At 38.7% G+C, this 15,103-nt stretch overlaps 1 protein-coding gene across 2 annotated transcripts in view; it reads right to left on the reverse strand.

Moving 5' to 3' along the window:
* Window positions 1-15,103, reverse strand: part of LOC120421927 (hemicentin-2) — a 180,077-nt gene that overhangs the window by 110,698 nt on the left and 54,276 nt on the right. For both annotated transcript variants that reach the window (XM_039585239.2, XM_039585230.2), the window contains exon 3: window positions 968-1,300. In XM_039585239.2, the coding sequence (XP_039441173.1) occupies window positions 968-1,300 (333 nt within the window). The remainder of the gene's footprint in view (window positions 1-967; window positions 1,301-15,103) is intronic.

The following is a 15,103-nucleotide window of genomic DNA, read 5'->3' on the forward strand; positions in this document are numbered from 1 at the left end:
CCCAATTTCCTGAAATAATTTGTGTTTTTCTCAAATATTTCTTAATTTGATTACCTTTCACATGATCGGCACTGCCTACTAAGATATTTTTTATGATGATATTTTTTTTTAATATAATAATTATAACAAGTTTTGACGAAATTCATGAAAATTATTCTATAGCATTAATTACAAAACTCAGTAGGCAGTGTCATGTGAAAGGTAATTTAATTAAGAAATATCTGAGAAAGTCCCAAATTATTTCAGAAAATTGGGCATATCTCTGCTTATAATGAACCAAAACTGATGCTTTTTTATGGAACTTGTCCAGAAAACTGTTCTCCACAATGGGATTGATTCTTAAATGTGTATTTTTTCGAAACCTATTGCGTAATAAACAGCATATTTATTGAATAATCCATGTTTTGTATTGTTTAATGCTCAAATTCGTATCAAGGCAATGTGTTACTGTATTTTAATGACAAATTGTACAAAGAAAAGATTTATTTTCGGTCGTATCGGGGTTTCCAGCTTGGATTTTGGAGTAATTTCAAAGAATGCTAGAAATCTGGTAAATTTGGTTCGATTTTTTTTTGGTGGAGGTCAAATATGGGTCAAATATGATTAGTTAGAGTCCCCAAGGCATATTCATAAGAAGTTTGAGTGATATCAACATGAATGCACCGAATTTCTGTGACTTTTTTGAACAAATATCCCATAAAATCGAAAAATAATCTTCAAAAAAAATGCTCTAGACCCCCCGACGAAATATTTCGGCATACCCCGCAAAATGTCGGGAAAGAGCCCTTCTTTCACGGTGCCAAATATCAGACATATCGAATTTTTTTTATCATTAGTTTGTTCTAAAAAACACACCGTGTATGGGATTCCCTTATATAGGACCTTTCTAAATGAAATTCTAGATAAACAAATCATTTCAGCCGATTTTGCATGGATAGAGGGGGGAAATGTTTTGCTTCTAGCTTACCTCTTACAACTAATCGCACAGGCTGACTCGTGAGCGCATCCTGCGTCGTAAAGTCACTCGCCGTGACTTGACACTCCCACAGCCCGTCGTCAAACTCGAGCTGGGCGGCTCGGACCCACAGCGAGCAGTCCCCGCCCACGTGCGTCGTCTGGCCAAGCCCGTACTGGCTGGCCCATTCGTACTTCTTTGGGTAGATCCCCACCGGTTTGTTGTCCTTTTGCCACGAGCAAACGCCACGTTTGTCAATCACTTTGCACACCAGCAGTGCATCCTGGCCGGGGTTCACCTCGGTGTACTTTGGCTGCTCGGCGAACCTCTGGAGCCCCAGGGAAGCTGCAAGGATATAGAAAAAGTCACAACTTGTTAGATTGGATGACAGAACACAATTAGCAGAATAATTATTTAATGCGAGTCAGAAATGCATATGCTCCGAGGGGTTTTCTTGGCTCAAGACTGGGGAGAAGTTCTTTTTTTTGGCTCGGACTCAAATACAGCAAACCAAGATAACCGAGACAATTTAAAATTTATGGCAGCGATCTCATTGCGAGGAAGCATTTGCTCTATGTGACCTGTGCTGTTGACTCATGGAGTTTGGGGGATCATATGAGAATACCCGATGAGTGCAAACGACGGTTGTAAATGTTCTTATTTTTTTAAGAGAATTCTTGCACATTAAAGTTTCAAAACATGTTTAATTCATGCTCCATTATTGCTCGGTTTTGAGTGTGAAATACTAAATACTGTTGCTAGGTTTTATCGTTGGAGGTGAACATAATCTAAAAAAAAATCTATTCAATTTATATGTAGTACTATTACATAAGGCCATTGTAAATATTTTTTGACCTAAACATTGAAAAATATTTGCAACGGCCTAATTATACAATTCAATATCTGCCGTAGCAGCTTTGTCTAGTATGTATTTTGTTCAAACACTACTAATTTGAAAAAAGTAAAAAAAAAATAATAATTTCAAATGAAACCGAAAACCACGACGCGACCAAAATCTGACCGAAATAAAAGCCACTTATCGTTTATAAGTGGAAAGTGAAAATTATCACGACCACCGAGACCGCGCACATCAAGAAGAATTGGGGATAAAAATATTTTCGGTTCTTTTTTCACACTCCGTTAGAACGAGCTTAGCTTTTTTCCGGTTCATTGATGCATGAAGGCAAAATTTTCGACGGAACCTGAATTTGGAGAGCGATTGGCAGAAGCCATTTTCGGCTCTGCAGACAATAGCAAAGTGCTTCTCAGTGGCCAAATTTGATTAGGATATGGAATGAAATTTCTCGTTATGATTCCAATTTTTGCATGGACTTTATGTATGAAATTGGGTGTCGGAAACTGAAATCAGATTGTATTGTTTGATCAAAACTTGTTTTTATTTCCTACACCATAAATAAGTTTGAACTACTGAAATCCATTTCTCCTTAGAGCTATATTATAACAATTATTTGCCTTACATAACAATGTTGCAGATCCGTTGTTAGTACGATACCTATTTCATAAAAATCTGTTGACTCAGGGTTGTTTAAGATAAAACCAACGTAACCCAATGTATTATTTCTGACAGCAACAATGCTCATACTTTATCAAAATTCTGACTTTTTCAGAAGCGGGTGACTTGCAGCAAAAGTAGGGATCCGGAATTTATACCGCGTGAAATTGTGACCTTTGGCTGGGAAAATGTCAAGTATTTGAAAAGTGTTCGCTGGCATCTCCAAAACCACGCCTCTTCTTCCTCACCCTACGTCTCGTTACCAGGCCACAGGAGGGGGACCTTCAGATATTGTAGCGAAAAACCCAACACGTTAGCGGTCCTTCGTACACTTTTTCCGTCATCATTTTCACGGTTCAAAGCTATTTACATTGGACATGGCCGGGGCTGCTGGCGAAGGAGCATTTTTCTTCTGTCAAGGGCTACAACAGAAAAAATAACACTCAGTCCCATGCCCCCAAGCAGAGAGGGACGCGTTTTCCTTTTTTTTTGCTGCGCTAGATTTCTGCCAGATTTAATTTCGCGATGAAAATCTTGGTAAACAGAGTTGAGTGAGCCCGCCATCCAAGGAATGATGACTCAGGACGGGATAAATGATGTGATAATGATAATAAGCGGTTTCTTTTCACTTGCTGACGCTAATTTTTTAAACGACATTGCGCTAGATTGGGGTTCATTAGAAATATAAAAAAAACTTGTTATTTTGTTTTTGTTATTTAGCTTAAGATTTCAAGATTATTTTACTAATAATTGATTTTCAAAATAAGCCGAAAGCAAAAAATCTGTTTGTCCAGTGTCGCCTTAAATTGACAAACTATTGTTGATTTTTTTAAGATTGGAAAATTCATAGGAAAAATCCAACCCCAAAACAGAGAACTCTCGTTTGCATTCTAACAGTGAATTTAGAGCGTGATAACAACAACGGGAGTTGGAAAAGTTAAATCACTACGAAACATAACGCCTGACTCGTTATTGATTTGTTGCCACAGGCAGCCTCGTGTTGGCTCAGCAACTTGTTATTCCGTTCTGCTGCTGCTGCTGCAACAGTGAGCGTGTCCGATTACCCGAGGCGTGAATCTCGTTTTGCTTCCCCAAACTGAAAATACATTTGATTTGTGCGAAACTATTCGCACTGTTTCGTTTGTTGGTGACCGGTTCAGAGGTTTTGGTTGGGAAACAAGAGCACCAGTCGATAGACAATTGTGATTAATTTGGGTAAATTTGGTATGATATTTGAACTGAGTTTGTGAAATTTTCTTTTATTTTGGTGCGATTATGATATGAACTTTTTGGGCTTAATTTGGTTAGGAAAACACCACGATTTCAATAATGAGACAAAATAAAACCTAAACGATTATGATCCTTCCAATGTACTCTCATGTAATTGATTACGCTGAATCAAAGTTTGTTTCAATACAAATATTCAATATCAACCAAAAACCACTTTATGTAAAAAATGCATTTTCTCGAAACGAGCTCACCAAACACTGCTTGAAAAATGTTGTGCCCAGCAATGAAAATTTTGTTTACAACTTGCCAAAACCCATGTTTTTATTTATTATCTTACACAGCTAAAAAAGTAGTAATACAGCTGTGTGTAAAAGGCCTGGATATAAAATAAATATTGCATTGTTTTTACAATTTTATGTGATTTTACACTCTAATATATGTAGCCCATCAGTAAAAGGAACAACTCGTCTCTTTGTATTCACAGTAATGCATTCTGCTAAAACGCTCAACCAAACCACAATTACCATGGCAACCAAGCCTTCGGAGCACAACAAGTTCATCGGACTGAAGAAAATCATCGCAGGTATCCACAAAGACATCGCCTTCTTGAAAAAATGCGTCGAACACCAAGTTACACCAACTAGCCACAAGATTAGGACGAAGGGTCATACGGACAGCAAAATCATCCGGAGGGTGGAGTTAGAGCTTGTCAAAGAGAGCATCAAAAAACTCTACGGTAGACTGAGTATCAAAACTCTCGAATGCTATTCACTCCATCTGAAACTAGCCAAAGAATTCCCCATCGAATTCGAAGCCTTTTTGACGAAGGTTAAGGTAGCCGAGAAGTGCGAATCAGAAAGGAAACGCAAGATACTGGACAACAAATTCCGACAACTGATTTCCCACATTGCCCCTACAATGAAACCAGTAGTTAAACCCTTAGAAGAGTTCGTTGTTAATCGTTCTTCTGAAACTTTTTCAGAAGAACAGTTAACTTTACTCAACAAAGGTCTTAAGTACGCGGTATCATCAAAACCAAACCTGGAAAACATTGTTATCGACATCGAAACTGTTATCAATGCTAACAGCATCGACGAAAAACAGACAAAACCTCCCCCGCTCCCTCCAGCACAAATCAACAGCGTCAGGATGACGGTATCCAAATTAATACGAGAAGCAACAACAAAACACCAGGACAACGCCGAAGTACGAGTAGTGAAGGAACTCAAGGAGAAACCCGTGTACTACCTAAAAGCGGACAAGGGAAAACGGGTAGTAATCATGGACCGGGACGAATACGACAAGGAACTTCTTGAGAAACTCGGAAACAGGGAAAAATATTCACTACAACGAGGATACACGCTAATCGATATGGTCAAAAAAGTAGAGAACACCATCAAAGAATGTGCAGGCCTTTTGAAATCGGTTGGGAAAACTGCAAAATCGTTGAGAGTACCGAACCCAACTCTACCAAGGATTAAAGCACTACCTAAAGTGCATAAACCAGGCAACGAGATGCGAGAAATCATTTCAGCAGTGGATGCCCCAACCAGTCGGATCGCAAAGTGGCTTGTCGAGGAATTCAAGAGTATGCCGAAACCCTTCCCGAGCCGTTCGATCATCAGTTCGCAGGTGTTCACAAAGGAGCTCTTAGAGTCGGGACCGATAGCTGAGGATGAAATAATGGTTTCCTTCGACGTAACAGCACTGTTCCCAAGCATACCAGTAAAAAACGCAATAGGAACTCTACGGGATTGGCTGCAATCACAATACGAGGGAGAACCATGGAGACAAAAAACGATCCAGTATATAACATTCGTCAAATTATGCATGGAACAGAGCTACTTCCAGTTCAGGGATTGCATCTACCAACAGAGGATGGGAGCATCGATGGGTAACCCACTGTCACCGTTCATGAGCGATGTTTATATGGCAGCTTTGGAACACGAACTACAAACCAAAAACCTACTACCAGAACGTTGGTGGAGATACGTAGATGACATCTTCTGCATCATCAAAAGGGACTCACTAACAACGGTACTGGAGCATGAGCATGAGCATGAGCATGGTTGACTGCCAATGAGCTGCTACTCCGTTATTGACAGATCAGCTGAAGTTAAACAATGAATCAAAAATGATCAGTGGGAGCCAACCATCCGTTCACTGTTTAACCCCTGAAGACCCCGACTTTATTAGTCAATACCGGCGCCCTCCCAAGAAGCCTGCAGTTCAACAAAAGGGAAGAATGTTAGTCCGATAGTTGAAGTTGCAGACTCATCGAGCACATAGTTTTTCGCTATATACTTGTTGATACCGCTTGAGACCGTTGAATCCACAGCATCTCCTTCAAGCATCACGTGATTATTTTTTTTTGGGTTAGTAGGATAAGGTATTGGCTATTCGATGCCTCCCGAGCTACGATGCTATGGGGAGGACTTTCATAACAAACCCGTCGGCGAGCCTTCCGAGCAACGATGCTATAGGAAGGTCTTTCTAATTAGCACACCAAAACACTCGGCACAGGTATTTAAATACTGAATAAATGTAATTTTTCATCACGATTACCCAGACGACATTGATGATATAGGAAGGACTTTTTTACAGTCATTTACAGTAATACTTAAACTTATTTTAATGCAACAATTCACACGACGTCGTGCCTCCCGATCAACGATGATGTAGGAAGGACTTGAGCAAGCCAATCAGGATGAAACACGAAATAAAATTCTTTTCTTTTCACACACAATGCCACATAATTGACCGCGCGTCACCACCCAACTAATTGAACTGATTTTCTTCTGCTTGTGGGCAAGCCAACCAGGATGAAACACGAAATAAAATTCTTTTCTTTTCACACACAATGCCACATAATTGACCGCACGTCACCACCCAACTAATTGAACTGATTTTCTTCTGCTTGAGGGCAAGCCAACCAGGATGAAACACGAAATAAAATTCTTTTCTTTTCACACACACAATGCCACATAATTGACCGCGCGTCACCACCTAACTAATTGAACTGATTTTCTTCTGCTTGTGGGCAAGCCAACCAGGATGAAACACGAAATAAAATTCTTTTCTTTTCACACACACAATGCCACATAATTGACCGCGCGTCACCACCTAACTAATTGAACTGATTTTCTTCTGCTTGTGGGCAAGCCAACCAGGATGAAACACGAAATAAAATTCTTTTCTTTTCACACACAATGCCACATAATTGACCGCGCGTCACCACCCAACTAATTGAACTGATTTTCTTCTGCTTGAGGGCAAGCCAACCAGGATGAAACACGAAATAAAATTCTTTTCTTTTCACACACACAATGCCACATAATTGACCGCGCGTCACCACCTAACTAATTGAACTGATTTTCTTCTGCTTGTCACTCACTAACAACGGTACTGGACACCATAAACAGTGCACGCAGGAGCATCAAGTTCACTTATGAAATGGAAGTCGAAGGAAAGTTACCTTTCTTAGACATCCTGATCCTAAGAGAACCAGGTTGCCCATCTTCGTTTTCTTTCGAGATCTACAGGAAGCCAACAAACACCAGAAGAACAATCCCAGCCACGTCAAACCATTCATTCCAACATAAGATGGCAGCATATCATTATTTTATACATACACCCAACTGGCAGTCGCATGATTGTGATGCATGGCGGCATGAAAATATATCAGAATCTGCATGAAATCTGTCCTCATGCATTTTTTGCGATATAGGAGTATGACATTTTTGCCCGTTACCGACAATTATCGACATTACCGACGGCTTTTTGGTTGTATTTCATAAAAAAAAACACTTAGCAGAACGAGGATTGAACCACCAACTTCTTGGTTATTGATCCGACACGCTACCACCGCGCCATGGACGCTTGATGAAAAGTGAGTGAAAGAGCACCAACATATGCTTCTCTTTGGAGTGTTGCTCGGGATGGGCCAGCTTTATATGTGTTGGTGAGAACTGCAGATCGCTGAAATTTTTACACGCGGGCAAAAATGATCTACGGGCTTGCTGCAAAAAATGTTATAAAATATGACATTTTCTGCAGCAAATCCAATGTTGCAGATTTTGAGATATATTTTTCCTTTGGGTGTAGGATGACAACTTTACCCCTCAGCGAAGCAGGAAAACAGAAAGAATTGGAGTACATATTTGAAACAGCGGAAATCAACGGTTACAGCAGAACAACTATCCAAGCAATCATCGATAAGAAGGAAAGAAAACTGCACAGAACTTCACTCACAACCCTTACGCCATCAGCAGAGCCACTGCGAAGAGCAGCAGTAGAATTCGACTACAGGATAACACGCCCATTACGACAAAAACTGGCTAAATTTGGCATCGATTTAGTGTTCAGCAGTAGAAACAGCCAGTTGGAATTCATCTTAGGTTCAACGAAAGACCCCATACCGACTTTAGGCAAACCCGGCATCTATGAGGTATCCTGCGGCCACTGTGATATGAGCTACATTGGACAAACTAAGAGATTGCTGCAAACCAGGTTGGATGAGCATATACACACATATGTCAAAATTGCCATGGAGGAAAAACGGAAAGGATTTGTCCCCCATTTCAAATCAGCAGTAACCGAACACATCATCGAGGAAAAACATAACATCACAGCTAGCGACGCGGTCATCTTAAGACACATCACTAACCCATCGAAGCTGGCTGTCGCTGAAAGTTTGGAAATCTTCAAGGCAGGCAACAAACGTTTACTCAACAAGGATTCAGGTAACGGCTCAACGTGGCTGTTTAAGCTGTTACCTATACAGGCACAAAAGAAGAACGAGGAGGTAGTACCTACAGTAACTACAAATATGGATACACCAGCGATGAACCTTTAGTCGAGAACAGAACACTGATGAAGTCTGCAAGTAGTAGACGAAATACGTATCTGTCAAGATATTAAAATATATAGCGGAATTAAAAGGAACAACTCGTCTCTTTGTATTCACAGTAATGCATTCTGCTAAAACGCTCAACCAAACCACAATGGGAAACCTACTTGACCGAAATGTGAAGCTCATATATGCGTTTATCTTTAAAGCTTTTCATCGGTCTGGTGGCCGAGTGGGCTAAGGCGCCAGTCCTTACTGTTGGTGCTGGGTTTGAATCCCGTCGGTTGCAACTTTTTTTTTGTGTTTGCAAAAAATGTACATGCAGTGTGTAATATTAAGTGTTTATTTTGACGAAGGTGGTGTGCATGCTTTTGCATGCGATTTTACCATCGGATTTTTTGCTATGTACAAAGCAAAAAGAATTTATTAGGATATTTAGTTTGAAAATACAGCAATAATCATTAAAGAAAATTGTAATTTTCAAGACTGAAGACAATTAAAAAATCCATTGTTTTTCAAGTGTATAAACCGATTTCTTTTCATCTAGCAATGCGATATCTCATCAGGATCAACTCGGATCTTCTTGCATCCTTCGACAAAGTTGTAGTAAATTGAATTTCCTACAGGAATCTCACACTTGGGCAATTTTGGGCGAGACCTGCGCCACCTGCTGCCAAAATTCTCAAGCAATGATTTTCCCCATACATTTTCGCGAATTTTCTCATATAAACTTCAACGATAAAAACCTTAACCGATTTCGCTCATAATTGGCACAGTTACGTATTATTGCATAAAGAATTTTTTTCCAAAATTTACAATATTTCTTTTCACCTTATTGATAAGTTATTTCTCCAGGTTTTGGTTTTCATGAATCAAAGTTAACTTTTTTTATATATATCCTCTAAACCCCTTTTCTCGTTTGCAAACATTATTCAATAAAGAGTCTCAATAATTCAGATTCGCACAGCGGTTAACAGTGAATAAGACGAACTGCCGGCACGTTGTGTGTATTTTTTCGCCGAAAGGGAAAATTCCATTTCAATCATAAATCATAAAGATTCCACTCACATGACCAGGTTTTCCGCTCGTTGTTTTTTTTTTTGTTTCGTTTTTCGCTTTTAACCCGGCGGCCATTTGGGAAATATGTTTTATTGCTTCGCTACAGCTGAAGATTTTCGCCACAGTGATTTCCCCTCCGTCGAAATTTTCGGACACGGGTACTTTCACTTGAATACACGTGTAGGCACCATAGACAGAAGACTGATGCTGCCTTCCCGCTGGGGCAGAAAACTTTGAATTGGAACCGAATGGAGAGCAATATTAATGATAACGTTTATGCGAAAAGTTTGTCCTGTACTGATGAGGGACGTTTCGGCTGAGTTTGGAAGAGAGTAAGCTGTACTGTTGTCACATTATCGGTTTGAAGTTTAGCGCAGTTGTTTTAGACGATTTCATTTTATTTCTACTGGTGATTTGGGAGAATTAACTGGATAGCGTGCTATGTGTTTTTATTTGATTTTGGAGAAATTAGAAAATAATGATCTACATTTTCATATAAGTGCGAGTTGTGGCGCTATAACCACGGCAAATAGTGTCCAGGTCATTTGTGGAAATACAATGTCCCATCCCTAGAGGGTCCCGGAACACCAAAACTTCTTAGCATGGTGGCTCCCAACGATCAATTGCCTAAACAAACAGGAACGTGAGCGGGGGATCCCCACGTTTCTTCCTCCCCTGTAGATTCAGAACTGTATTGCTGTTTGAACATTCGTGTTCAAACTCAATCCAATTCAATGAATCATCTTTGCGGTTAACTTTACGCAGTTGGCCTGGCCGCATTAACTTTTGTGATGTTTCAAAGCAATTTATTGCATTGGGGCACTGCAATTGTTAATAATGGCTCAGCACGACAAGTTGTGACACCCTGATTCAATTACCACATCTGTCATAACATATTTCCATATCTGCTGTCATAAAAAAATGAAGAATCAATTCACCAGCACCGGATAACTTATAAGAGATTATGGATTCAATTTGCTTCCAGTGGTGCTCTAGTATTACCTCCCTTGCAAATGTAGCTCACGTGGATGCGAAGAAAAATGCAAATATAAAGCAATCCAAATATAATTTCCTTCCTCGAAAGAGTTCTTCTGGCGCTCTCGGTAGTGGTGCCATAAGATAAATGCACCGGGCCGGAACTTGGTGAGCAGAATGTCCTGGATATGACGTTGGCCATAATACCTTGGCAAGCTTGAGTAATGGTAACAAATGTACGGCTTCCTTATCTGTGCGCTACACTGATAAAGCTCACGGAAATCCTTGGGGAAACTGTTGCAACGAGCGAAGAAATTCGAAGCCAAAGAAAGAAAGCTTCTACAACGCTGCACTACTGCTAAACTTATTATCATAATTTATCTGAATAGGTAAATTCAAACCGTGCACCGGGAGAAAGATTACGGTTTAAGACTCGCTGATTGAATATTCCCGTCTTTTATCTCTTCATCATGTTGCAAAAGGAAGCCTTCCATAAGCGATAACATCGCCTAGAGTCAGAAACTTCTGTTGTATATATAATTTGCTTATTTAGTTGGCTGCTGCTTCCTTATGGTAATTACAGAAAACACCAGGTTGGGGCATTAACGTTCGAGGAATTAAATTTTCCCTAAAGTCGGAGGAGTTTGCGACTAATGAGTTTGAGAAACGTGTCTTAATTGAATCTGTTCGTCTCTGCTGTAATACGTGAAAACACATACGTTGTAGTTCCAGTTAGTTCGTACTACATGTACAAAACAGAGTTCACCCTACCCAATAAATATGTTCCCACTCGAACTGACAGCCTCGAAGGCTGCCAAACATTCACGCAGTCAAACTTTAGTGAATCTAATTTGGAATCAATTATAAACTTTCCACCATCGCGCGACAGCTCTTATTATCCTTTCGGGGCACATCAGTGCGAAAGTCGTCCTGCCGTGACTACGCCGAGGAAACTGTTCCAACAGTGTGACTCTAAAAATAAGGAAAAACACAAAAACCAAGTCATTATGACGCTTTCGCTGGTGTGACCCCGTTGCCTAAGCACTGTCACGGTATACGTACGTCAATGATGGCGCAGCGGAGTTCGCCCCAACTTGGCACACAATCCCAGACTTGTCTCAGACTGGGTTTACCGCACAAAATGAATAAATTAGCATAACATATGTACTGAAGCATCTCCATTTAGCTCATGTTTCGGGTCACAACCGATGAACGGGTAGAAAGCAACCGACAGCCAACTGTCCCTCTAGCCGCAGTCGGTTTTCACAGGAGTTGAATTTTCCCGTCGATGAGGAGAGAAAAGCTCCTTGCATAGCACCGGGTAAAGTCGCCAACTGAAAAACTACACACCATACCACCACACGGAAAAGAGCTCTGTTGAGCAAAAGAAAAACAGAAACTAGATAGAAGCAGACACACACACACACTCACACAAACACGAAAAGCAGTCAGCTGTGCAGACAAAATCAACATCGAAATTCAACCAAAACAAATTCTTCTCGGTCCATGTTCCAGCATTTTGCGTTTACTCGTTCATTCTCGTTCGGAGATTTGTTGTTCCTTGCATGCTTTGGACAAATTTCTCATCAAATTTAGAAGCTCGTTCTTACGTACACACGTTAACGAACTATATGGTGCTCTGACGAAAGAAATGTTGTGCTTTCGAGTCAGAAGCAGAGTTGGGACTAAAATTCGGGTCACTTTTAAGTCGAACAATATTATTGGTTGGATTCGGTACCTTAAGTTCATGTATTGTGACAGTTTAAACCAAAAAAAGATAGTTAAAAAAAATACTGCTTCGTTTCTCAGTTTATTTTTTTCTTATCAGATATCAGCGATTCGACGTCGAACCAGCAGAATCAAATTTTTTCACATTTTTCAATAAATATATTTTTGGAACGGCTGAACCAATTTCAGCTCGCCAAATTTCAAAAGAAAGGTTATTTTGTGGGTATTGAATGAATAATGCTAAGACATTTTATAGCAGACTACACTCAAAGATCAAGCGGAAACTTTGTTTGTTGATTTAAAGGGCCAAGGAGTTAACTTCATTAACGGGATTATGTGGTATAATTTTGAAAAAAAAATTTATTTCGGTTTAACAATCGATTTAAAATTATCATGCTTCTACAATAGGGTAGGTGCGGATTTTGAAAAGTTCTCAGATCAAGTTCTGGTGTGGTTCCTATTGTGAGCATACCCATAGGGACTAGCACGCCAAATTTTAGCTCATTTGGTTAAAAATGGGTTCAAGTTTACATGGGAATTACTATGGGAAATTTTGAATTTTTGTTCAATCGCTTCTACAGATTTGGGATAACGGGCAGAAATTTCTAGGATGATTTTCAGAAAAGGTAAATTTTGACCATTTTACGGGCAAAATTCACTGGATTTTTTTCAGTAGGGTTGTTATGCATTCCAAACTGGACCAAAAAAGCGTTTAGTTGAATTTATGTTTTTGAACAAATATTTTTTGTTTTCAAAGCGTATTTCGGTTCAGTTTGGCATGCTTAACAACTCTGCAGTAAAATTTTCACAATTCTGAAAATCTCCATATAAAATCCGGGATTAGTGCTAACTAACTATTTTGACAGCTGGAAAACCTGCCTTATCTTAGTAATCTAAATACCTTGATCATGGCCTATAAAAATGACTTTATTACTTTTTTAACTATAGAATTATCATTTATGGTGATACTGATACCATTTAGCTGCATTCTAAACTTCAAACTAAGAAAAAAAACTGTTTTGGTGCAAATTTTACAATCACTGTAGCTATGTAGCTATTTGACATGATATTTGATATTTTCTGGAAATGTACCCAAGAGTGTGCTTTAAAGAATGAGGTCAAATACCACACCCTTTTAAAATTATCCACATTTCAAAATGGCGTCTTTTTCGTAGTATTTTATCTATAACTTTCGTTTTAATGGTCCGATTTTGGCACTCTTGGAAGATAAATGAGTGTTTTTATAAGCTCTACAAATGTCTGTAAGACACCAACTCGTTACGATTTAAGCCTGGGTTAATAAATTAAAAAACTCATTTTTTCACACCTTAACCTAAATGACAAAAATTGCTTCCCGTTTGAAGATAGAGCATTGTGCTCTTGAGCAAAGTTGCTCAGAATTGTGATCCCTATAACTTTTTCGAGGACACCGAAGCGTTATCTCGTCATCCCGCCAAAATAAAAATTCTGAACCACCCTCAAATTTGGAGCACCCTAATGTCCACCGTACCAAAAAATGACCCTGATCATTTGCCCCCAAGACACCAAAGCTCTAAATCAGTGTTTCTCAACCTTTTTCGTTCCATTCCCCCCTTGACTAATTTTCATAAACTTCATTCCCCCCTTAAATTTTGAATAAATTTTAAACAAATTTCATAATTTACCATTTAATGGTTATCATAAGACTGAAGTTTCAATAAAAAAAAATCATGCAAAACATAAAAATATGTAGTTTGTGAAATAAACTACCATTGGCAGTCCAAAATTGTTTGAACTTTCTTCCAGAGATATTGTTTCAAATTTAGTTAAATTAATTTGGCTGTCAAAAAAAATGTTATAAAAGTTAAAAAAATGATTTGACAAACTGGAATTAACTTATAAGCGATATTTTCAAAATTGTATTTTTTATAAACTAACTGTTCCTGATTGAATTAATGCAAATGTTTCCATGAAAAAAAAATCTTATAATCTTTCCTTGTAAAATAAAATTGACGATAATCAAAATACTTGAAAAGAGATAAGAAAATTCACAAAAAAATTCAATGCAAAAAATTCCAGATTTTTTTAAGTTCAATTTAGTTTTTCATAGAACTCTTAAATTTTAGGAGAGTTTATCAATCTCTGAAAAATAGAGCAAAAACTCATAAAAATGTGTTAAAAAAACATTCCTTTTTTAACGGACTTTTATTTTTATAGTAGAAATATTTCTTCCAATTCGATAGTTTCAAAGAAAGTTTCAGACATGGATTATTTTTACAAGCTTGTTTAAAGGCATTACTTTTCTAATGCATCCTCATTCCCCACAAGAATAACCAAATTCCCCCCCAGGGGGGAATTCCTCACCGGTTGAGAAACACTGTGCGTGCTGGATCTCTTCTTTCAAATGCAGCCTAGTGCTTAAAATTTCGCTTGCTTCTTTCGAGATATTTAAGTTTTAAATTTGCATCTTTCTTACCTTAAAATCACTGTAACTTTTGACCCTTAAGTCCAAATTGACTTGTCAGATAATAAAAATGTTTGTTTTTTAGAGCTCTAAAAGTGCTCCGAATACCACTTTTCTCTAAAACTTAACCCTGAATTGCCACGTTAAAAAAACTGATTTTTGAAGGTTTGCTCAGATGCTTTCTATAAATTTGGTCGTAGAAGGCGTAGACTAGGAGAAAAAAATGGTGTCTTCGATAAAGTTGCTTGAATTGGCATGCCCAACAACTTTCTAGATGACAATAAAATTCCCAAAAATATTCCTGTAAAGTTAGATTTCAAAAATCACCCTAATAGTGAACCACCCTAATTT

This window comes from Culex pipiens, chromosome 3, assembly GCF_016801865.2.
Source record: "Culex pipiens pallens isolate TS chromosome 3, TS_CPP_V2, whole genome shotgun sequence".
Taxonomy (NCBI): domain Eukaryota; kingdom Metazoa; phylum Arthropoda; class Insecta; order Diptera; family Culicidae; genus Culex; species Culex pipiens.